Source organism: Narcine bancroftii, chromosome 3, assembly GCF_036971445.1.
Source record: "Narcine bancroftii isolate sNarBan1 chromosome 3, sNarBan1.hap1, whole genome shotgun sequence".
Classification (NCBI taxonomy): Eukaryota; Metazoa; Chordata; class Chondrichthyes; order Torpediniformes; family Narcinidae; genus Narcine; species Narcine bancroftii.
The window spans coordinates 328,947,128-328,970,510 of record NC_091471.1 but is presented as its reverse complement, the minus strand read 5'-3'; the positions used below and the strand labels follow the sequence as shown (position 1 = coordinate 328,970,510).

At 51.9% G+C, this 23,383-nt stretch overlaps 1 protein-coding gene across 6 annotated transcripts in view; it reads right to left on the bottom strand.

Moving 5' to 3' along the window:
- The window catches only part of LOC138759177 (cyclin-dependent kinase 17-like), an 87,189-nt gene that overhangs the window by 60,170 nt on the left and 3,636 nt on the right, over window positions 1-23,383 (bottom strand). For all 6 annotated transcript variants that reach the window (XM_069929213.1, XM_069929214.1, XM_069929215.1 and 3 more), the window contains exons 2-3: window positions 5,663-5,810; window positions 440-529 (exon numbers count right to left, since the gene is read on the bottom strand). In XM_069929213.1, coding sequence (XP_069785314.1) covers window positions 440-529; window positions 5,663-5,810 — 238 coding nt within the window. The remainder of the gene's footprint in view (window positions 1-439; window positions 530-5,662; window positions 5,811-23,383) is intronic.

Here is a 23,383-nt window from a genome sequence, read left to right as displayed (position 1 = left end):
CCAGGACAAGAGGGCCCAACTTCAGGGTCAATGGAGAACAGAGATGCAGAGGAACGTCTTCAGCCGGAGGGTTGTGGAACTTGTGGCCACGGGCAGCGGCGGAGGCCGGGTCGTTGGGCGGATTTAAGGCAGAGGTATTTGACCAGTCAGGGCATCGAGGGTCACAGGGAGAAGGCCGGGGAATGGGAGGCTTGATCAGCTCACGGTCAGAACAGCGGGGCGCACTCGAAAGGCCGGACTTCTGCGATCTTGTGGACGCCCCCCCTTACAAACGCAGGCCCATGTGCGCCTGTGTGGTTCATCGTCTGGAAGGAACATACTCAGGATGAGGGAGGGGCTGCTGGGTCTCGTGCCCACCTCCCACCACCACCACCCTCCCCCCAGTGGACACCCACAGCGCCCACACCAAGCCCAGAGCAAGAAGAGACGGGTCGCTTACCGTTCTGCACAGGCCGCGCGGAACTCAGCTGCGCGGCCGAGGCAGCGTGGCGCAGGTGTAAGGGTAATAAACCAGACTGGGCCACTCGACCTGAAGGCGACAAGGCATCGTGTATGACAGGGCAGCTCACGTGCCACGCCACAACGCTGAGAGGACGGAAGGGGAGTTGGCCCTGGGCTACCTGGCATCTCATTCCACCGGGTGGTCAAGGTCCAGGGGGGTGGGGGTGGACCTTGCACTTGGACAATCAAGACAGTAAGCCTGACAGACCACATGGTCGAGGAGAACCTCGTCCAGAACTCAAACCAGAAGGGTTAATGCTCGGTTGCTTAAGGTCGATAGGCTAGTAAAGAAGGTCTATGGGACGCTGGGCTTCATTAGTTGGGGGGATTGAGTTCAGGAGTCGAGGGGTCATGTTGCAACTCTACAAATCTCTGGTGAGACCCCACTTGTGTTCAGTTCTGGTCACCTCATTACAGGAAGGATGTGGTAGCTCTGGAGAGGGGGCAGAGGAGATTCAACAGGATGTTGCTAGGATTGGGGAATCAATTCTCATGAGGCGAGGTCAGCAGGGCTTTGGAGTGTAGAAGGATGATAGAGGTCGACAAGATTCTGAGAGGCGTAGACAGGTTGGACGGCCAGTGCCTGTTTCCCAGATACCAGAGGACATCTGTACAAAGTGAAGGGAGGGAAGTTCAGGGGAGACGGCAGTGTTGCTGGAACTCCTGTGTGTGCAAGTGGAAGGGTCATGGAATTTCACACCGTTCCTGTCCCTGCGCTCCCTCTTCACTGCCACAGAATGACACAGGCAAAACTAATCGCTGATACCCTGGGGCCCGCTAAGGCAAATGAGGGTCTGAAGCAAAGTGGGGACAGCGTGAAGAGTGGATGGAGAAGAACTGGTGGATCAGCCAGTGACGAGGTCTGGTTTCTGAGGATGGAGACCAGTGTGAGGTGTTGCATTTTGGAAGGATAAACCAAGAAAGGACGTACACGGTGAACGGTCAAACTGAGGACTGCGGTAGAACAGAGGGATCTGGGGATACAGAGACATAATTCCCTGAAAGGGGCGTCACAGGTGGACAGGGTCGTAAAGAGAGCTTTTGGCACATTGGCCTTCAGAAATCAAAGTATTGAGTCCAGGAGTTGGGATGTGATGGTAAAGTTGTATAAGACATTGGTGAGGCCAAATTTGGAGAATTGTGTGCAGTTTTGGTCACTGAACTACAGGAAAGATATCAATAAGATAGAAAGAGGGCAGAGAAGATTGACTCGGATGTTGCCAGAACTTCAGAAACTGAGTTACAGGAAAAGGTTAAACAGGTTCTGGTCTCCCCCCCCATGGGAACAACTTACCCCCTCTATCTGATCAGCACCTTTCATTATTTTATACGTTTCTACCAGATCCCCTCTCATTCGTCTAAATTCCAGCAAGTCCAGTCCCAGACACCTCAATCTTTCCTCGTGGCCCAACCCCCTCATCCCTGGAATCAACCTGGTGAACATCCTCTGCACCCCTACAGAGCTTCCTATAATGAGTTGAAGGGTGGGAGAGCCAATGAAACCATCCCACCCAAGGCAAGTTGGACCCTCTGCATCCTGTCCTTTAACTCTCGGCACACGACAGTGGCATTCATTCAATAATTTAGAACCGTAGAGCCAGAGAACATTATAGCACAGAAAACAGGCCCTTCTATTCTGCTCAGTCCCACGGACCTGCACCCAATCCAAAGCCCTCCATATCCCTCCCATCCACGTACTCCAAATTCTTCTTAAATGTTAAAATTCACCACCTCAGCTCATTCTGCACTCCCACCACTCTCTGCGTGAAGAAGCTCCCACTACCTAAACTATTCCCCTTTCCCCCTTAACCCACATCCTCTTGTTTGTATCTCACTGACCCTCAGGGGAAAAAGCCGACCTACATTTACTCTGTCTGTCCCCCTCATAATTTTAAACACCTCGATTAAATCTCCCCTCATTCTTTTATGCTTCAGGGAATAAAGTCCTGAACTTGTTTAACCTTTCCCTGTAACTCAGTTCCTGAAGTCCGGGCACCATTCCAGTAAATCTCTGGAGACTTTCTACATTACTAATATCTTTCCTGTAGCTCAGTGACCAAAAGTGCACACGATTCTCAAAATTTGGACTCACTAATTTTAGAAACCAGCTTCATTTGTGTCGGGATTGGCCAGTACTTAAAATTCATTTTTGAAAAAGTTTAATTCAGACCTACAGCACGGTAACAGGCCCTTCCAGCCCACGAGCCCGTGCCCCCTCAATTGACCTACAACTCCTCCTGGTACATCCTTGAAAGGCAGGAGCACCCCCTCCAGGGAGAACGTACAAACTCCTTGCAGATAGCGCGGGGATTCGAACCCCGGAGGTGCAACAGCGACCTTTTTGATGAGAGGTCGCTATTTCCCACCCATCGGGCGCTGTATGGCTGGCTGATTCTTTCCAGAGTTTAGAGTTATGTCCAATTTCCAGCAATTACACAGCGCCCTTCCCCATAACATTCGGGACCAAGACACCGTTTCTCATTATTTGCTCCTGTGCTCCACAGTTTTAAGTTTGCAATCAAACAATTCACTTGGGGTTAAAGTCCGCACTCCAGATTTTATTCAAGGTTATCTGCGTACATTTTGGTTTGACCATGTTGAATTACAGCACTGTGCAGGGTGAAGCACCGTCTGCTGAGTTTGGAGCTGCTTGACCTCATTCTGCTCCTGCCATTGACAGTCCCATCGTCAGCGAGGATGAGTACCTGCGGTAGCCACAAGTGCCCAGGCCTCCACACACCCCCACCACCGCGTTTCACCGACCAGGGGGCACGCTTTGGACCCGGGGCAGTTCCTTTGCGTCTCCACGCCATCTGATGCAGGCTCGTCCTGGCCTCATCTGCCCGCCTGGCTGTTTATCTGGAATTCTGCAGGCTCATTTCAACGCTTCTCATCTGTCCTATTTCCGTGGCTTGCATCACGCCCCTGTATCAAGCCTTCTGTGGACAGCAGTCGTTGACCCATTCCCCCCTCCCCCCACCACCTGAAGAGGGTTTCTGATCTGTTGGGACAGGTGTTGTGGGGCATTTGTCTGCATTACGATGAGAATTCTTCTGTCATCCGCAGTGGGGGGTCCTTCTTGGAAATACCAGTCCCTTTGTGATGACTGAACATCATAAAGACGTTCCAAACCATTGATTTTGGAAGTCCGAAAGTTTTGGGCGATGTCTCTTACTGTTTTAGTCCAGGTTTTCAGCCTCAACTTGGCCTCTTTGACTTTCCCTGCCACGTTGGGTGGGTACGGCCCCAGGGATTTGAATCCCTGCTCTGCCTGTCAGGAGCGCATGTGTTCTCCCCTGTGTCTGCATGGGTTTCCTCCCACCGATCAAGATGTACCAGGGGTTGGGTGGGGGGAGCGGCATAGGCTCGTGGGCCGGAAGAGCCGGATATCACGCTGTAGGCTTCGAATTAAATTGAAACATTTACCTTTGGCCCTCGTGTTGAAAAATGGGAGCTACAGACTCTAAAGGCGATCAAAAGCTTTGAAGCGAGCCCGGCTCTCTTCTACCTGCACCGACAAAGCCTCGAGTTCTCACAAACACCATGAAGCCAAATGTCCCAAATGTTATGGTGCCCTGAATTGAGGGGACCGTGTAGAAAAGGGGCTGTAATTTTTAGGGGGGGGGGGGTGTCCACGGCTCCTGAGTCTCGCCCTCCAGGCCAGCACCCCCCCCCCTCAGCCTGCATCGTGGAAGGAGGAGACAGGCTGGCGAAGGGCCGCGCATCCGGAGCTGGCCACCTGGCGATGGTCAACGTGACAGGTATCCTCCCCCAACTTTTACTGGAGCCCCTCCATTGTGATGGCTAGAGCAGCCCCACTTCTGCCCTGGAGGTGCGCCACCCCCCCCCCCCCCCCCCCCCCGCCGCCCAGCTTGGGTCTTTGGCAGCGCAGCCTGGAGATGGGTGACCTCCGCTGGCTCAAGGACTTCAATGTTGCTCCAGTGGACATTGAGGATGGTGTAGAGGCAGTGCTGGTGGAAGAGCTGAAGGAGTTGTCGGAGGGTGGTCAGTCCTGACTCTTGTACAGTGCTGTTTGCCTTTGCAAATGACCTCGAATGAAATCTGGAACATGCAATTTAATAGCATGTGAGTTTTTGATTACAGATTTAAAACTGTGGAGCCCAGGGGGAGCTGAAAGATAAAAAGACCCACCTCCATCTTGCCTCCTCGGGGCAGCCTCACCCACCTGACGGTCTCCCCCCCACCACCTGTCTGCTCCAGCTCTCCTCATTCTGCACTCTCCCCTCACTCGGGGGATCCTCCTCCCCCCCCCCCCCCACCCCGCCGGCCTGCTTTTCTTGCGCACCGGAAGCCTTGGGCCTTTGGAACGGCGGGTTTTGGGGTGGGGGAGGCGGGCGGAGCTGGGCATGCGGGAAGGGGGAAAGGCAAGGGATCGGCTGGGAAGGTTGGGGATGGGGCGGACGTGGAGAAAAAGCGGGTTGCTGCTCACCTCACAGACTCCAAGGCACACCAGACTGTGACAACCAATCCAATCCTCCCTCAAGGTCACCGCGCAGGTGAATAGGATCATTAAGAAGGTCTTTGGGACTCAGGACTTCATTAGTCAGGGGATTGAGTTCAGGAGTCGAGAGGGCATGTTCCAGCTCTACAAATCTCTGGTGAGACCCCACTTGTTTTCAGTTCTGGTCACCTCATTACAGGAAGGATGTGGAAGCTACGGAGAGGGGCAGAGGAGATTCACCAGGATGTTGCCTGGATTGGGGAACAAGTCTTTACAAGGCAAGGTTAGCAGAGCTGGGGCTTTTCTCTTTGGAGTGTAGAAGGATGAAAGGAGACTTGACAGAGGTTGACAAGATTCTGAGAGGCAGAGACAGGGTGGACAGGCACCACCTGTTTCCCAGACAACAGAGACATCCTCTGTACAAAGTGAAGGGAGGGAAGTTTATTTTTACACAGAGAGTTGTGGGGGTCTGGAATGCCTCGCCAGGGGATGGTGGTGAAGGCTGGAATATTAGGGGCATTTAAGAGTCTCTTCAACACACAGATGAAAGAAAAATAGAGGGTTGTGAGGTAGGGATTATTTTTTTAAAGGAAGGAATATATGGGTCGGCACAACATCGAGGGCCGAATGATCTGTAATGGGCTGTTCTATGGTGATCCCCATCCCACCGCCCAACCCCTCCAGTCAAGCAGAACTCACCACTGTCGCTGACATTGTTCTCCTCCACGTTTATCTGCTCTGAAAGGTCCGTCAGGGACTTCTCCGATGCCTGGCTGCCACGGAGAGTCATGGACAACTGCCGTTTAATTTTCTTCATCCGATCCATCCGGTTCTGATTTCCGATGGCCTGGGGCGGAACAGGACACAAACGGTGTGTCAGGCGGGAACGGGCGAAGCTCATGGCAAAAGGATTCCCGAGCCCTTGGAGAGGTGGAGCCATTCCAACGCCATCTACAAGTTTGCTGGGGACCCCACAGTCATCGGCAGAATCGCAGACGGAAATGAGGAAGCATGCGGAGGGGGGAGACGGATCAGCTCAAGCTCGACTACAAAAATGTCAGCAAAAAACCAAGGAGATTATTGTGGACATCAGGAAGGAGTCAGGGGAACACGACCTGGTCCTCATCGAGGGCCAAGGACCTAAAATTCCTGATGGTCAACCTCTCCGAGGATCTGTCCACGTCGATGTGATCGCAAAGAAGGCTCGCCAGTAGCTATACTTTGTGGGGTATATGAGGAGATTCAGTGGACCGGGGAGAGTATTCCGGCTGGTTGCATCCCTGCCTGGTACAGAGGCGCCAACTCTCAGGATAAGAATAAACTCCAGACGGTTGTGAACTCTGCCTGTGACATCATGGGCACCAGACTTCACTCTGTTGAGGACATTGACATAAGGCGGCGTCTTAAAAAAAGTCACCTCTATGCTCAAAGAACCCCCCCACCCCATCACCCTGCTCCCATCAGAGAAAAGGTACAGGAGCCTGAAGACGAGGATGGCTTCTTCTCCTTCGCTATCAGATTCCTGAACTACCAGTGAACCACAGACTCGGCCTGACTTTTTGTGCACTGTTATTTTCAGAGTTATGTTGTAAGATGGTTATAACGTGAACGTTTGCCCCGTGATGCTGCCACAAAACCCCGAATTTCATGACTTGTTCGTGACTATAAATCTTGATTCTGACAAACAGTCCACTCAGGGATAGTCAACATAGATTTGTGAAGGGAAGGCCGTGCCTCTCGAGTCTAATTATGGTTTTTGAGGAAGCCACAAAAGAAATCGATGCGGGTCAGGTGGAAGGTGTGGTCTCGTGGATTTTAGTAAGGTATTTGACAAGGTCCCCATGAGAGACTCGTTCAGAGAGCCATTAGGGGTCAGTTGAACCTTGGCTGTGTGGATTCAGAACCAGCTTGCCTGTAGAAAGCAGGGAGCAATAGTGGACAGGAAGGATTCTGCCTGGAGCTCAGTGACTAGTGGGAGTTCCGCAGGGACCCACTGCTCTTTGTGATTTTTTTTATAAATGACCTAGATGAAGAGGCGGAAGGACGAGTCGGTTGACACAAATGTTGGGGGAGTTGTGGATAGAACATGGATTGCTAAAGCACAGTACAGGCCCTTCAGCCCTCAGTGTTGTGCCGGCCCATATATTCCTTAAAAAAAGTACTAACCCCTCCCTACACTAAGACCCTCTATTTTTCTTCCATCCATGGGCTCGTCTAAGAGTCTCTTAAATGTTCCAGCCTCCACCACCACCCACTGGCAAGGCATTCCAGGCCCCCACAACTCTGTGTGAAAAAAACTTCCCTTCCTTTACCTTGTACAGATGTCCTCTGGTGTCTGGAAAACAGGCGCTGGCTGTTCACCCTGTCTCTGCCTCTCAGAATCTTGTCAACCTCTATCAAGTATCCCCTCATCCTTCTCCGCTCCAAAGAGAAAAGTCCCAGCTCTGCTAACCTCACCTCATGAGACTTGTTTCCCGACCCAGGCAACATCCTGATGAATCTCCTCTGCCCCCTCTCCAGAGCTTCCCCATCCTTCCTGTAATGAGGTGACCAGACTGAATACAATCCTCCAAGTGGGATCCTCCAAGCTGCAACGTGACCTCTCAACTCCTGAACTCAATCCTCCCACTGACTAATGAAGCCCAGCATCCCAGACTTTCTTAACTATCCTATCAACCTACGCAGCGACCTCGAGGAATGTATGGATTTGGACCCCAAGGTCCCTCTGTTCATCCACCCTGTTCAGTAACCGACCGTTAACCCTTCTTTTGTCCTTCCAAAATGCATCACCTTATTCGGATTGAACTCTATCTGCCACTTCTCCTCCCAACTCTGCATCATGTCTATACCCTCTTGTAATCTTCAACAACCCTCAGCTGCGTCCACAATTCCTCCAACCTTTGAGTCATTCACAAACTGACCGACCCGTCCTTCTGCCTCTTGGTCCAGGTCATTTACAAAAATCATAGAGAGCAGGGTGTCCCAGAACAGATCCCCGTAGAACTCCACTAGTCACCGACCTCCAAGCAGAATACTTTCTGTCCATGATTTTCTGAGTGAGTATCTCCTGGAGGATTTATTGGAAGAGTATGTATATGGTGTCACGTACAGCCCTGAGATCCTTTTCCCTGCTGGCGCAGCAGAATTGCCACTTGTTGGCCGTGTAAAAAGACTGTACACAACTTACACATGTAAACAGAAAAAGAAATGTGAACAAACTGACTGTGCGATACAGAAGGTAAAAATCAATAAAGTGCACAAGTCCTTAAATGAGCCCCTGATGGAGTTTGTCATTGAGGAGTCTGACGGAGGAGGGGGAGCAGCTTTTCCTGAACCTAGCGGTGTGAGTCCTGTGGCCCCTAGACCTCTTTCCTGATGGCTGCAGCGAGAACAGAGCCATCCGCTGGGCGGGTGTGAGATCCTGGACGATCGCTGCTGCTCCCTGACACCAGCGTTCCCCCCGTCGATATCTTTGATGGCGGGCAGGGGAGGTTTTAGCCCGTGACATTCTGGCCTGTGCCCGCCCCCTTTTGCAGGTCTATACTCCATGGGGGGGCGGGAGGGGGGTGTGGATATGGTGTCCATGTGCCAGCCAGTCCGCCGCACCTCTGTAGAAATTTGCCGGGGTCGTACCGAGCCTGAGGAAGTAGAGGTGCTTTCTTCACGATGCCGCTGGGTCCAGAAAAGACAGGAAAGATCCTCCGAGATAGAGACTCCCAAGGACAAATTTGCTCACCCTCTTCCCCCTCTCATTCCCCTCTCCCACCCCACCTCCAGCTCTCCCTTCCTGAAGATTCCCTACTAAAATCCTGGAGGACTGTAATGCTTCTCTGATTGCTTCTCTGCCTTGGACGCAACAGGGCTGCAAGCCTCAGAGTCCTGGTCGGGGTAATGGAATCCAATCTGTCAGCGTATAAATATTAATTGCGGTCGTGCCCTGCATATACATCAACACCGCCCCTTCATCACCCACAAACACCACACAAGGCCACATGATACGAAACGGGAGCAGGTAAAGTGGATCATGGTGGTGGGGGGGGGGGGGGGGGATAGCGCAGGCGCCAGCCAGGATTGAAGTGCTCAAGCCGTGTCATTCCTGTAGATCACTGACGATCGTCTCTCACCTGCTGCGCCCAATATGCCCTGAGATTGCCTGATCTCAGAGAGCTAAGCAGCCTCAGGCCTGGTCAGTACTCGGAGGAGAGGCCGCTGTGGGGGGGAACACCAGGCGCTGTAGGTCTTTGTGAGGGGCACTGGACAAAGTGGACAAAAGTCAAAGGATTTCATGTATGTTACATTCTAAATGTAGTATTTTGTGACAATAATGGAACCTTTACCTTTACCTTCAGTGGAAAAAGCTGACCTTCATTTACTCTGTCTACCCCCCCTCATAATTTTAAACACCTTGATCAAATCTCCCCTCATTCTTCCATGCTCCAGGGAATAAAGTCCGAACCTGTTTAACCTGTAACTCAGTTCCTGAAGTCCAGGCAACATCTTAATAAATCTTCTCTGCCCTCTTTCCATCTTATTGATATCTTTCCTGTAGTTCAGTGACCAAAACTGCACACAATTCTCCAAATTTGGTCTTGTACAACTTTACCATCACATCCCAACTCCTGGACTCAATCCTTTGATTTATGAAGGCCAATGTGCCAAAAGCTCTCTTTATGACCCTGTCCACCTGTGATACCACTTTCAGGGAATTATGTCTCTGTATTCCCAGATCCCTCTGACTGTCCCCTTCATAATTTAAAAAAACTCAATCAAATCTCCCCTCATTCTTCTACGCTTCAGGAAATAAAGTCCCAACCCATTGAACCTTTCCCTGTAACTCAGTTCCTGAAGTCCGGGCAACATTGTAGTAAATCTTCTCTTTCCTCTTTCCATCTTATCGATATCTTTCCTCAGATATACTCTGTTGACAAAACCTGGGAGTGCGCCATGTCATTTAAGAAAAAACACTTTCTGCGTTCGCACAAGGACTTCTTCAAGGCCAATCTTGGAGTGGTCCGTGGCGGACGCCATGAAAGGATTCACTGGCACGTTGCCAACCACGGTAAAAGCAGCAACTGAAATCCGTCAACGACACTGACACGAGAGGCAATACCTCTGAGTACAATGCCCTCCACTAGACCTGTGCCCACCAGGTTCAGGAACAGCTGCTCCCCCTCCACCATCAGACTCCTCAACAACAACCTCCATTAGGGGCTCATTTAAGGACGTGCACTTTAGTGAATTTTTTAACCCTCTCTGTGTCATAGGTTCTCATATTTCTTCATTTGTTTACGAGTGTACAGATTTTTTTTGCACCGTCAATTAGTGGTAATTCTGCCTGGTCCGCAGGAGAAAGGAATCTCAGGGATGTACATGTACGTCCCTGACAATGGATCTGAAATCCAAACTAGCTTTGAAAAGAACAGTCAGTGTTGCAACGCCTGCAGTTATTCAAGGAGGAATTGATCACAGACATTGCTGACTGAACTGGCTGTTTAAGGCAGCCATTGCTGGCAGGAATAAACGAGGTGCTTTTCGACTGGGGAACGCTGGCCAAAGACAAATGCGCAGCTCGCACTCCATCACAGGCAGTAATTGATCCAGGCTCGAGGAGATTTATGGCGCCAAAGGCCTCTAAACTGCTTCCTGCAGCCGCAGCAGTGGGGGTGGGAAGTGGGGTGGGGGGGGAGGGAACAGAGGTGTATCATGCCGTCAATCTGGGCTCAGCAAATGTACTCTCTCCTGAAAGCAAACTGGACATCAAGGAAGGTCTGGGCACAAAGGAAGAGGAGGAGGGAGAGAATGAGAGAGAGGGGGGTGGGGGGGAGAGAGAATGAGAGATAGGGAGGGCGGGGAAGAGAGAGAGAGAGAGAGAGAGACAATGAGAGAAAGATAGTGAGAGATAGAATGAGAAAAAGACCCAGAGAGAGGAACAAGAGAATGAGAGAGAAAACATGAAACAGAGGGACAGAGACAAAGACAGAGAGAGAGAGAATGAGAGAGAGAATATGAGAGTGACCACGAAACAGCCAGAGGGACAGAGAGAAAGAAAGTCACAGAGAGAGAGACAGAGAGAGAGACAGACAGAGAGACAGACAGAGAGACAGACAGAGAGACAGACAGAGAGACAGACAGAGAGACAGACAGAGAGACAGACAGAGAGACAGACAGACCGACCGACTGACCGAGAGAGAGAGAGAGAGAGAGGGACAGAGACAAACAGAGACTGACAGAGACGGACAGAGAGAGAGCGACAGACCGATAGACAGACAGACAGACCGACCAAAAAAGAGAGGCAGACAGACAGACCAACGGAGAGAGAGAGAGACAGACAGACAGACCGACCGAGAGAGAGAAAGAGAGAGAGAGAGAGACAGACAGACAGACAGACCGAAAGAGAAAGAGAGAGAGACAGAGAAAAACTGCTGTCAAGAATCCCCACCACCCAGCACACGCTCTGTTCTTGTTGCTGCTGTCAGGAAAGGGGTCTAGGGAACCAGAAGACTCCCACCACCAGGTTCAGGAACAGCTGCTTCCCCCTCCACCATCAGACTCCTCAACGACAACCTCCATCAGGGGCTCATTTAAGGACGTGCACTTTATTGATTTTTTTTTACCCTCTCTGCGTCACAGTCAGTCCGTTCACATTTCTTTATCTGTTTACACGTGTACCTTGTGTGCAGATTTCTTTTTGCATAGCCAGTAAGTGGTCGTTCTGCCGTGGCCGCAGGGACATGGATCTCAGGGCTGTACGGGATGTCGTGGTTGTCCTCTGACAATAAGTCCAAAATCAAATCAAATACCACAACAGAATTGCCCGACACCCCTTCCAGGCAGAGAGGTGCCACTTTTGCCTTTCCTTCTGCAGGTTTAAGGTGCTATGGGCAATTTCTGCTGAGTGAGAATCTTGGCCTGGCTTTTGACAGGCTGAAGGAAATGGAATGTCATATTAAACCTGTTTTATTACATGCCAATGGAAAGAATCCTGAACAGCCTTCACTTAAGGACGACACAGATCCGTGCACACCCCCCCACCCAACGCCACTGACTTTCAATTTCTTCACAGTTTGTTCTCAATAACTTCATTCCATTTCTACAATCTTCAGAATAACATTCAGATTTCTGGTCAGCAGACATCCACAACATCACCTACAGCCCTGATAACCGTTTCCCTCTAGGTGCGGCAGAATGACCACTTATTGGCCGTGCAAAACAAATTGGAGACAACGTGCATGTGCAGACAGATAAAGAAATGTGAACAAAGTGTGTGATACAGAGAGGGTAAAAAATACATGAAGTGCACAAGAGCCCCCAATTGAATTTGTCGTGGAGGGGGAGCAGCTGCTCCTCAACCTGCTGGCATGTGTCTTGTGGCCCCCTTGACCTCTTTCCCAACGGCAGCAGCGAGAACAGAGCCATGCACTGGGTGGGCGGGGGTCCCCGATGATCGCTGCTGCTCCCCAACGGCAGCGTTTTCCCCCTCCTGTAGATGTTCTCAATGGTGGGAGAGGGTTTTTTGCCCGTGACGAGTCCACTCCCTTTTATAGGGGCTTTATGCTTGGGGGGGGGGTGTTTTCGATGATCCCCATACTAGCCAATCAGCACACTCTCCACCGCACCTCTGTATCTGTCTCTCTGTTCTGAAACCCCTGAGGAAGTCGAGGGGCTGACAGGCTTTCTTCACGATGCCGTTGGTGTGTTGGGTCCAGGAAGGATCCTGTGAGATCGTGACCTGCCCCAAGAACTTATTTGCCCACTTTCTCAAACCCCGAACTGAGTCCCAATCACCTCGCTCTCCTCATATCTGTTCATGTTCACTTCCTTCTGCCTCCAGAATTATCCTCAATCTACACCCAGCCACAATTCCATCTACAAGTTTGCGGACGACCCCACGGTGGTCAGCAAAATCCCAGCTGGCCGCGAGGGAGCATGGGATGGATCGGCTCGACGAGCGGTGTCGTGGCAACAACCTTGCGCTCCACGTCAGCAGAACCAAGGAGACGATTGTGCACTTCAGGAGGGAGTTGGGGGAACTACAAGCTGGTCCTCATCGAAGGGTCAGCAGCGGAGAGGGTCAAATTTCTTGGGGGCGGGGGTGGACATCTCTGAGGATCTGTCCACGTTGATGCAATCACAAAGAAGGCTCGCCAGCGCCTAGATTCTATGAGGTATGCGATTGTCATAAACGTCTACAGGTGGACTGTGGAGATCATTCTGGCAGGTTGCATCCCCGACTGGTACGGAGGCACCAACTCTCAGGACAAGAGGGTTGTGAACTCGGCCTGCGACATCATGGGCACCAGTCTTCACTCCATCGAGGACATCAACATGAGGTGGTGCCTTAAAAAAGCAGCCTCTATCCTCAAAGAACCACCTCCCCCAGACCATCACCCTCCTCCCATCGGGAAAAAGGTCCAGGAGCCTGAAGAATAGCACTCAGCGGCCCAAGGACAACGTCTTTCCCTCCACCGCCAGTTTCCCGAACGGAAGATGAACCACAGACCCTGCCTGACTTTTCGTGAACTGTTATTTTTAAAGTTATGTTGTAAGATGGTTATAATGTGAATGTTTACATTATGACGCTGCCACAAAAACACCGAATTTCATGATTCATTTGCAATAATAAATCCCAATTTCAATTCAGCCTACGATGCCAAACAGGCTCCAATAAAGCAGATGAAGATATTCAGCCCGGAGGCAGAGTGAGAGACAAGGGATCGCTATAATCCTGTCGAATAACTCAGCATGATGGCCTGGAACAAAGCAAGGACGTGTCGGGCAAACAGCTAATGAGGTTGCTTTAATATTTGCTGTAAACGAGGGAGTGCTCCTGCCAGAGGATCATAGAAACTGGCAGGTAACTGTGAATCCCAAATTCTGGTCAGGATTAGTAGTGTTTTGTGTCTCCTAGAAGGGGTTCCACGTCCGTGTCTCCTAGAAGGGGTTCCACGTCCGTGTCTCCTAGAAGGGGTTCCACGTCCGTGTCTCCTAGAAGGGGTTCCACGTCCGTGTCTCCTAGAAGGGGTTCCACGTCTGTGTCTCCTAGAAGGGGTTCCACGTCCGTGTCTCCTGCCTCCAGAGCTCCTACTGTGGCCTCCTCTACATCAGGGAGGCTGGGAGATCGCTTCGCTGAGCACCTTGGCTCTGCCCGCCACGACAGCAGGGATATCCCGGCGGCTGCCCGTTTCAATTCCCCATCCCGTTTCCTGGCCAAAGTGCCTGGCTGCAGTGTCATGCACGGCCGGACTGAGACCGCCCCCAAGTTGGAGGGACAACACCTCATCTTCCGTCTGGGCGCCCTCTGACTGGACAGCGTTAACGTCGGATTCTCCGGTTTCCGTTAGTTTCACCACCCCCATCTTTTGAGATTTAGTATTTCTAAAATGACACTGCAGATAACAGACCCTTTCGGCCCATGAGTCCGTGCCACCCAATTAACCTACAACCTTCCCCCACCCCGGTTACATTTTGAACGGTCGGAGGAAATTGGAGCCCCCCCGGGGAAAACCCACACAGACACGGGGAGATTGTACCAAATCCTTACAGACAGCGCGGGGACTCAAACCCCCTATAACAGCGCCGCGCTGACCGCTACACCAACAGTGTTGGTTCCTCCAATTCACAGGCACACACGAGACCGCGGACAGACACGTTGGATGGGTAAATTGAAATGGGCGGCCACTGGGAGATCCCCGCTGTCACTGGGCTAAGTGACCTCATGGCCTCTCCGATGCAGAGACCACGATGGGAGCGCTGGAGGCAGGAGGCGACCCCCCCCCCCCATTGCTACACTCTGTTTGGGGTCCCAGATGGTGACGGGGGTGCCCGACTGGATTAAGGAGCCGGCTGCAGATGCTGGAAGCCGGCTCCGATGAGACATTAGCCCACGGCGGAGTAGTGACCTTCAGCTGCTTCACCAACGGCCACACAGGGTCACAAAGGGGAAAGCTTCTATATGCAACTGCTTGATCTAATGCCGTTGGTATGGGCTCGGGAAGGGGGGGGGGCGGGCGGGGGGTGAGAGCTGACAGGCATCAGGTTACCAGTGACAGGGGAACGCCTGCAGATGCCAGGACTGTAGTTAAAATACTCCGGCAACTTAGCCAGTCTTGCAGCGACTGCAGGAGGTGAAGACATTACCGGCATTTCTGGCTTTAGCCCTTCCTCGAGGAAGAGGCCGCCTGTTTCAATCCCCCCCCACCCCCCGGCTGGCGTGTCTGCCCATGGTCTTGTGCACAGCCGGACTGAGACCGCCCGCAAATTGGAGAAACAGCGCCTCATCTTCTGCCTGGGCGCCCTGCGACCGGTCGGCGTTAACAGCGACTTCTCCGGTTTCCGTTACACAACGCCTCCAGCTCTCCCCTGGCCGCCTTTCACAGAGCCAAAAATCAATTCTCACCACTCCCCCAATGTTATCCAATTAACATATTGTTGGCCTGGACTCCGCTGCCGCCCCCATTTTTACAGACCTACAGCACGGTAACAGGCTCTATCAGCCCATGAGGCCTTGCTGCCTAATTTATCCCCAATTAGTCTTAACACCAGAGGACATCTGTAAGGTGAAGGGTGGGAAGACAGAGAGTTGTGGGGGCCTGGAATGCCTCGCCAGGGGGTGGTGGTGGAGGTTGGAACATTTAAGAGATTCTTCGACAGGCCCACGGAGAGAATAAAAATAGATTGTTACGGGGTAAGGAGTGGTTAGAACTTTTATCTGGATCAGCACAAGCTTAAGGACCGAATGGCCTGGACTGTGCTGCAGTGTTCCATGTTAACACCCCCCCACCCCCCCAGTGCCTAGAACATTACAGCACAAGTCCAGCCCCTATGGACCTCGAGGTTGTTCAACCCATCTATGTAAAGTAAACCCTCTCTGCCCCATAACCCTGTATTTTTCTTTCCTCCAGGGGCCTGTTGAAGAGTCTCATAAATGTTCCAGCCTCCACCAGCACCCCCTGGCGAGGCATTCCAGGCCCCCACAACTTTCATGTAAAAAAAAACTTACCCCTAAACTTGCAGCCTTTCACTTTGTACAGATGTCCTCTGGTGTCTGGGACGGCGCTGGCCGTCCACCCTGTCTACACTTCTCAGAATCTTGTCGACCTCTATCGTCTACTCTCATACATCTACGATCTGAAGCTCTGCTAACCTTGCTCCATAAATACATGTTCCCCTATCCAGGCAACATCCTGGTGAATCTCCTCTGCCCCCTCTCCACAGCTTCCACATCCTTCCTGAAATGAGGTGACCAGAACTGAACACAATCCTCCGTGGGGTCTCACCAGAGATTTGTAGAGTTGCCACACGGCCTCTCGAATAGTAAGAAGGAAAGCGGAGCCCCCACTGGAGGAAACCCCGTGCAAACAGGGGGAGAACGTACAAACTCCTCACAGGCAGCGCGGGGATTCGGACCCCCGATCGCTGGCACTGTAAAGGCAATGCGCCTACCAGAAGCCCGGCTCTTCCAACGTTGACTTTCCAACGTTCCCAACCCTGCCTCCTGGGCGATCGTATCTCACATCCCTACCAAAGGCTTCATTTCACAGCTCTCCACGGGAAGGTTTCCTGCATTTAGATAACGCCTGCCTCCACCCTTTTATGGTTCAACCCCCGATGACTCCTGACCACAAAGGCTTCCCGAGAAATCTTGGGGGGGGGGGGGGGTGTGTTTGGAGTTCTGGTGAGCGGAGCGCTGTCACTGCCAGCAATCGGGGTCCAAATCCCCGCGCTGCCTGCAAGGAGTTTGCACATTCTCCCCGTATCTGTGTGCATTTTAAACCTCCCCTTAGTGGGAGGGCCTCCGGGTTCCTCCCACCCTTCAAAAACGTATTGGGTGTAGGTTGATGGGGTGTAAATCAGGCGGAGCAGGCCAAATTGGGCCTGTTAACGCATGGTAGGTCTAAATTAAATCACCAAAATCACCTTAAAATGATCCTATCATGCATTTTTAATTTTAAAGATAACCTGTTTCTGTGATTTCCTGTCATGTTTTGTCTACGTAATTGAAAATTCATTTTCTTCTCCCTTTCCCAGTCGCCCTGTCTCCTTTCATCCAGTTTCCCCCCCCACCACCCCAACCCCCGGTCTTTAATTCTGACGCGCGCCTGCTCTTTGCTTGGACTTTGAAGAAGGGCTCAAGCCCGAAACGCCCTTTAATATATCCTGCCCTCCCCCCACCCACCATGGACGCATCCCACACCCACCATGGACGCTTCCCCCACCCTCGTCCACCATGGACGCTGCAAGACCAGCTGAATGTGTCTCTCCCCCCCCCACCCCCTTCCAGCATTTACTGTGTGTGTGTTATTAATGAGCATCAAGTTCCCTTCAGGTTCGGTTTCTGACAGACGGGAATCTTCACAACCCGCCCACCCCTCTCTTCCAGACGAACAATGCCACCAAAATGTAACCATCCCCCCCACTATGTACGTCAAAACATGAGCCAGGAATAGAGCGGCCACCGCTGTCCAAAACCACGGTGAGGGACTCCCTTCGGCCGGTTCACAAGGCACAGGAGCAGAAATAGGCCATTCAGCCCATCGACTCTACCTGTCATTCAATCCATTCTCCTGCTGAGCCCCATGGCCCGGCCCTTCTCCCCAGAACCTTTGGTGCCCTGGTTCATCACGAACCACTTCCTTAAAATACATCCAATGACCTGGCCTCCTCCACCGCCCATGGCCACAAATTCCACCCTCAAGCTGAAGAAATTTTTCCACGTCTGCTCTAAACGGGCACCCTACAATCCTGAAGTTGTCCCAGACTCACCCACCGCGGGGAGGGGGGGGGGGAAAAGAACCTTTTTACATCGACTCTGTCCATGCCTTTCAAAATGTTTCAATGAGGACCCCCCCCATTCAACAAAATTCCACCGACTTCAGGCTAAGAGCCATCAAACACTCCCTGCTCGATAACCCTTTCATCCCTGGAATCCTCCTCTGAACCCTCTCCAACGTCAGCTTGTCCTTTCTTCAACGAGGAGCCCAAAACTGCTCACAGTACCCCAAACTGGTGCGGAACCAAGGGAGTGGAGACATGGCGCTGCCCCCGCGGGGTCCAAACACCCAGTCCTGCTGCCTTCGGTTCCATACAGGCATTAACTGGCCCGTAAAAAAAAATATCTAAAATCCCGCGGGGTTCATGCCCAAGATGGTGGCGCCTGTGATTGGCAGTGGCCTTGAGGGGGCTGCAGACTCTGGGGGGAGCAGAGGGGCCAGCACGGGGCTCCAGAAAATGGGGAGTCAAACCCCACCCCCCACCACCTTCTGAGAAGGAGAAGCAGAGGAGACAACCCATGGGGACGGTGACACTGACCAGCCCCGGGTGGGGGGGTGGGTGGACGACTCTGTGGCTGAAGGAACTGAACAGGCAGTGGGGCTGCTGGTGACTAGAGGCGAGGAATTGAGGTTGAGGGACCTGAGCCAGGCTGGCAGGGGCGCCGGGGTATCAGAAACCGGGACGTGAGAGGATGCCAAAGGTCACAGTCTGGAGGTTCGGATCCGGAGCTCGGGGCCATCGATGGTTCGGACCGGACTCTGTGGGAGAGCTGGAGGCGAATCCATGGGCACCCTGGACGGGGTGGCGGGGGAGAACCCTCTTTTGCTTCTCTTTCTCCTACTGTAAAAGGCGCTTCAGGCAATTTCTGCTGATGGAAAATCTTCATCCACATTAAGGAAATTTCGGGCACATTTTCTGTTTACATGCCAATAAAATAATTTTGAATACACGAAGGTGCTGAACAAACTCAACAGGTCCTGAAGCGTCCAATGTACAGTTCAGATTTCTCGTCAGAGGATGTCCATGACCTCACATACAACCCTGAGATCCTTTCTCCTGCGGGCACGGTAGAATTACCACTTATTGGCCATGTAAAAAAAAAGAGTGTACTCAATGTACACGTGTAAACAAATAAAGAAATGCGAACAACCTGACTACGATCCAGAGAGGGTAAAAAAATACAAAGTGCACAAGTCCTTAAATGAATCCTGAGTTTGTCATTGAGGAGTTTGACAGTGGAGGGGGAGCAGCTGTTCCTGAACCTGGTGGTGCGGGTCCTGTGGCCCCTAGACCTCTTTCCTGATGGCAGCAGCGACAACAGAGCGTGTGCAGGGCGGTGTGGGTCCCTGCTGCTCCCCCACGGCAGCATTTCCCCCGTAGATGCTCTCAATGGTGTGGGGAAGATTTTTCCTGTGACGTCACTGGGTTGCATCCACCACCTTTTGCAGGGCTTTACTCTCCAGAGGAGGGCAGGGGTGGTATTGGTGTCCCAGACCGGGAGGCAGCCAGTCAGCACACTCTCCACCGCACCTCTGTAGAAATTTGCCGCTGATCGATTGTCACCGAGGCATTTCGAGCCTGGATTGGCTCGGCCGGGATCCATCGCTCCTCCTAGAGCCCCATTTCTTCCCCAGGTTTCGGGGAGGAGCTGAGGCCAATGGGAACACAGAGACTTGCAACAAAGTCGCCAGGTGGAGGGACAGGCAGGCTGCACAGGGAACTCCGACTGACTGGTGACAGAGGGCTTCTCGCCAGCGTGATTCCCAGGACCGAGCACCCGCCAAGTGTTCGCTGCCGGCGGCCTTTACGACCGGCACGAAAATCACACACTCCGGCATCCAGCAGTGTCTAAACCGGCAACACCTCAGCGCGCCCATGTCCTCGGGAGCTTGCGGGAGGCTCAGCATCAGAAACCCCAGGCAAATTTCTGCAGGCCCACGGCAGAGAGCATGCTGACCGGCTGCGTCATGGTCCGGGTATGCCAATACCCAACCGACCATAAAACCCTGCATCATAAACCTCCTGGCAAGGCATTTCAAGCCCACACAACTCTGTGTTTAATAAAAAACTTTCCTCTCTTTACTTTGTCCAGACATCCTCTGGTGTCTGGGAAACAGGCGCTGGCCGTCCACCCTGTCTATGACTCTCAGAATCGTCAACCTCTATCAAGTCTCCTCTCATACTTCTACACTCCGAAGAGAAGTCTCAACTCTGCTAACCTTGCCTCACAAGACTTGTTTCCCAATCCAGGCAACTTTCTGGTGAATCTCCTCAGTCCCCTCTCCAGAGCTTCAACATCCTTCCTGTAATGGGGTGGCCAGAACTGAATGAAAATGCAGTCTAACCAGAGATTTGTAGAGCTGCAACACGACCTCTCGACTCCTGAACTCAATCCCCTGCCTAATGAAATCCAGCATCCCATAGGCCTTCTTAACTATCCTATCAACCTGTGTGGTGACCTTAAGGGATATATGGATTTGGACCCCAAGGTCCCTCTGTTCCTCCACCTTGTTCAGTAACCGACCATTAACCCTGTACTCCGCCATCTGGTTAGTCCTTCCAAAATGCATCACCTCACACTGATCTCCATTTGCCACTTCTCTGCCCAACTCTGCAACCTTGAAGAAGGCCTCACGCCCAAAACATTGGTGATCTACTTTTGCCTCCCATGGACGCTGCAAGACCAGCTGGGCTCCCCCAGCAATTACTCTGTTTTTAACCACAGTGCCTGCAGACTTTCCTGCTTCAAACCCCCCAACCCATATCCAACTTGCCAGCCGGCTCTCCTCCCACAGTTCTCTGCTCTGGTGTCCTAGCGGGTGTGCCCGCCCTCAATTTTAATCTCTTCTCTGACAGCTGACAAGTTGCAAACCAGGGTTGTGTGTCATTTCAGATTATCTTCAGCTTCCCACACTCTCTCTGCCACGGTTAGATTACCAATATTTCTCAACACTGCAACCCGACTGGTGGTAAACAAATTTGATCCCACAGGCCTCTTGCAACACCATGCGAGATGAGTTTGGATGGTTAATCAGTACACATCAAGTTTGGGTCTCAGGATCCATCCATCCCCCTACACCCCTCCCTGTCTCTATCACCCCCTCCTTTCCCCTACACCCCTCCCTGTCTCTATCACCCCCTCCTTTCCCCTACACCCCTCCCTGTCTCTGTAAGCCCCTCTGGTCCCCTACACCCCTCCCTGTCTCTGTAATAACCCCTCCCTAATCCATAACTCTCTATTTTGCTTCCCTCTATGGGGCTGTTGAAGAGTCCCTTAAATGTTCCAGCCTCCACCATCACCCCTGGCGAGGCATTCCAGGCCCCCACAAGTCTCTGTGTAAAAAGTTTACACCTAAACTTCCTTCCCTTCACTTTGTACAGACGTCCTCTAGTGTCTGGGAAACAGATGCTGGTCGTCCACCCTGTCTCTGCCTCTCAGAATCTTGTCGACCTCTATCAAGTCTCCTCTCATCCTTTTACACTCCAGAGAAAAGTCCCAGGTCTGCTAACCTTGCCTTCTGAGACTAGTTTCCAATGCAACATCCTGGTGAATCTCCTCTGCCCCCTCTCTAGAGCTTCCACATCCTTCTTGTAATGAGGTGACCAGAACTGAACACAATCCTCCAAGTGGGGTCTCACCAGAGATTTGTAGAGTTGCAACTTTACCTGAACTCAATCCCCCCGACTAATGAAGCCCAGCGTCCCATAGGCCTTCTTAACAATCCTATCGACTGCACGGCGACCTTGAGGGATGTACAGGTTTGGACTTCAAGGTCCCTCTGTTCATCCACACTGTTAAGTACCAACCATTAACCCTTCTGGTTTGTCCTTCCAAAATGCATCAGCTCACACTGATCCAGATTAAGCTCCATCTTCCACTTCCCTGCCCGACTCCGCATCCTATCTGGATTCTCTTGTAACCAACGACAACCCTCAGCTCCATCCGCAGCTCCTCCAGCTGCAAAATGTTTGACCCGTCCTTCCGCTTCTTTGCGCAGATCATTTATATATTAAAAAAATCACAGAGAGCAGGGGTTCCGGAACAGATCCCTGTGGAACTCCTACTAGTCACCGACCTCCAGGCAGAATACTCCCCGTCCACTACTGCTCCCTGCTTTCTACAGGCAAGCCGGTTCTGAATCCAAATGGCCAAGGTTCCACTGATCTCTCATGACTCTTTGAGCAAGTCTCTTGTGGGGAGACCTTGTCGAATCCCTTGCTAAAACCCTTGTCGACCACATCTACTGCCTGACCCTCATCAATTTCTTTTGTGACCTCCTCAAAAAGTTCAATTACACTCGCGAGACTTGACGTTCCATTCACAAAGCCACGCTGACTATCCCTGTGTAGAATGGACCTCCAAATCCTCATAGGTCCTGTCCTGCCCACCACTGAATCAAAACTCATCGGTCCATTATTCCCAGGATTCTCCCCATTACCCTTTTAGTTGAACCAATCAGGGCTGGGGGAGGGAAGGGGGCGTCAGCATTGGAGAGGGTCATGAACTTCAAGTTCCTGGCCGGGGGTGGGGGAGATCGACATCTCCGAGGATCTGTCCACACCAATGCGATCAGGAAGAAGGCTTGCTAGCGGCTGGACTTTGTTTGAGGAGATTCTCGTAAACGTCTACAGATGTACCGCAGAGAGCATTCTGGCTGGTTGCATCGCTGCCTGGTACGGAGGCGCCAACTCTCAGGACAATGGGAAGTGAGGAGTGCGACATCTCAGGCACCACACTTCATTCCATCAAGGACATGAGACAGTGTCTTATAAAAACCAGCCTATGTTCAAACACCACCCCACCCCCATTCCAGGCCAGGCCCTCTTCACTCTGCCCCATCGGGGAAAAGCTCCAGGAGCCTGAAGACGAGCCCTCAGCAGCACAAGGGCGGCTTCTTCCCCTCCACCACCAGACTCCTGAATGGACAGTAAACCCCAGACATGGCCTGACTTTCTGGCACTATTGATTCAGTTTTTCAACGGTGATTTACTGCTATATTTGGTACTATGATGCAGCCGCAAAATGACGAATTTCATGCCGTGTCCATGACGATAAACTCGCATTCCGGTTCTGAAGTTCTTTAGAAAGCTTCTGAGCCCGACTGAGCTTTTCCCAAGGTTTTGGGATGCTAGTTTCCATCTAAAAATGCTCCTGGGAAATACCGCAGATTTCAGATTCCTTGCCAGAGGACGTCCACGACGTCACGTGCAGCCCTGAGATCCTTCTCCCTGTGGGTGCGGCGGATTACCCCTTATTGGCCGTGCAAATAAAGGCTTTATTCAAAGTACACGTGTAAACAGATAAAGAAATGTGAACAAACTGACTGTGTGACATAGAGAGGGCAAATGAGTCCCTGATTGAGTTTGTCATTGAGGAGTCTTTGACGGTAGAGAGGGAGCAGACGTAAGGAGAGCTTTTGGCACCTTAGCCGTCATAAATCAAAGTATTGAGTACAGGAGTTGGGATGTTACGGTAAAGTTGTTCAAGACATTGGTGAGGCCAAATTTAGAGAATTGTGTTCAGTTTTGGTCTCCAAACTACAGGAAAGATAGAAAGAGGGCAGAGATTTACCAGGAAGTTTCCAGGACTTCAGGAACTGAGTTACAGGGAAGGGTTAAACAGGTTCGGACTTTATTCCCTGGAGCGTA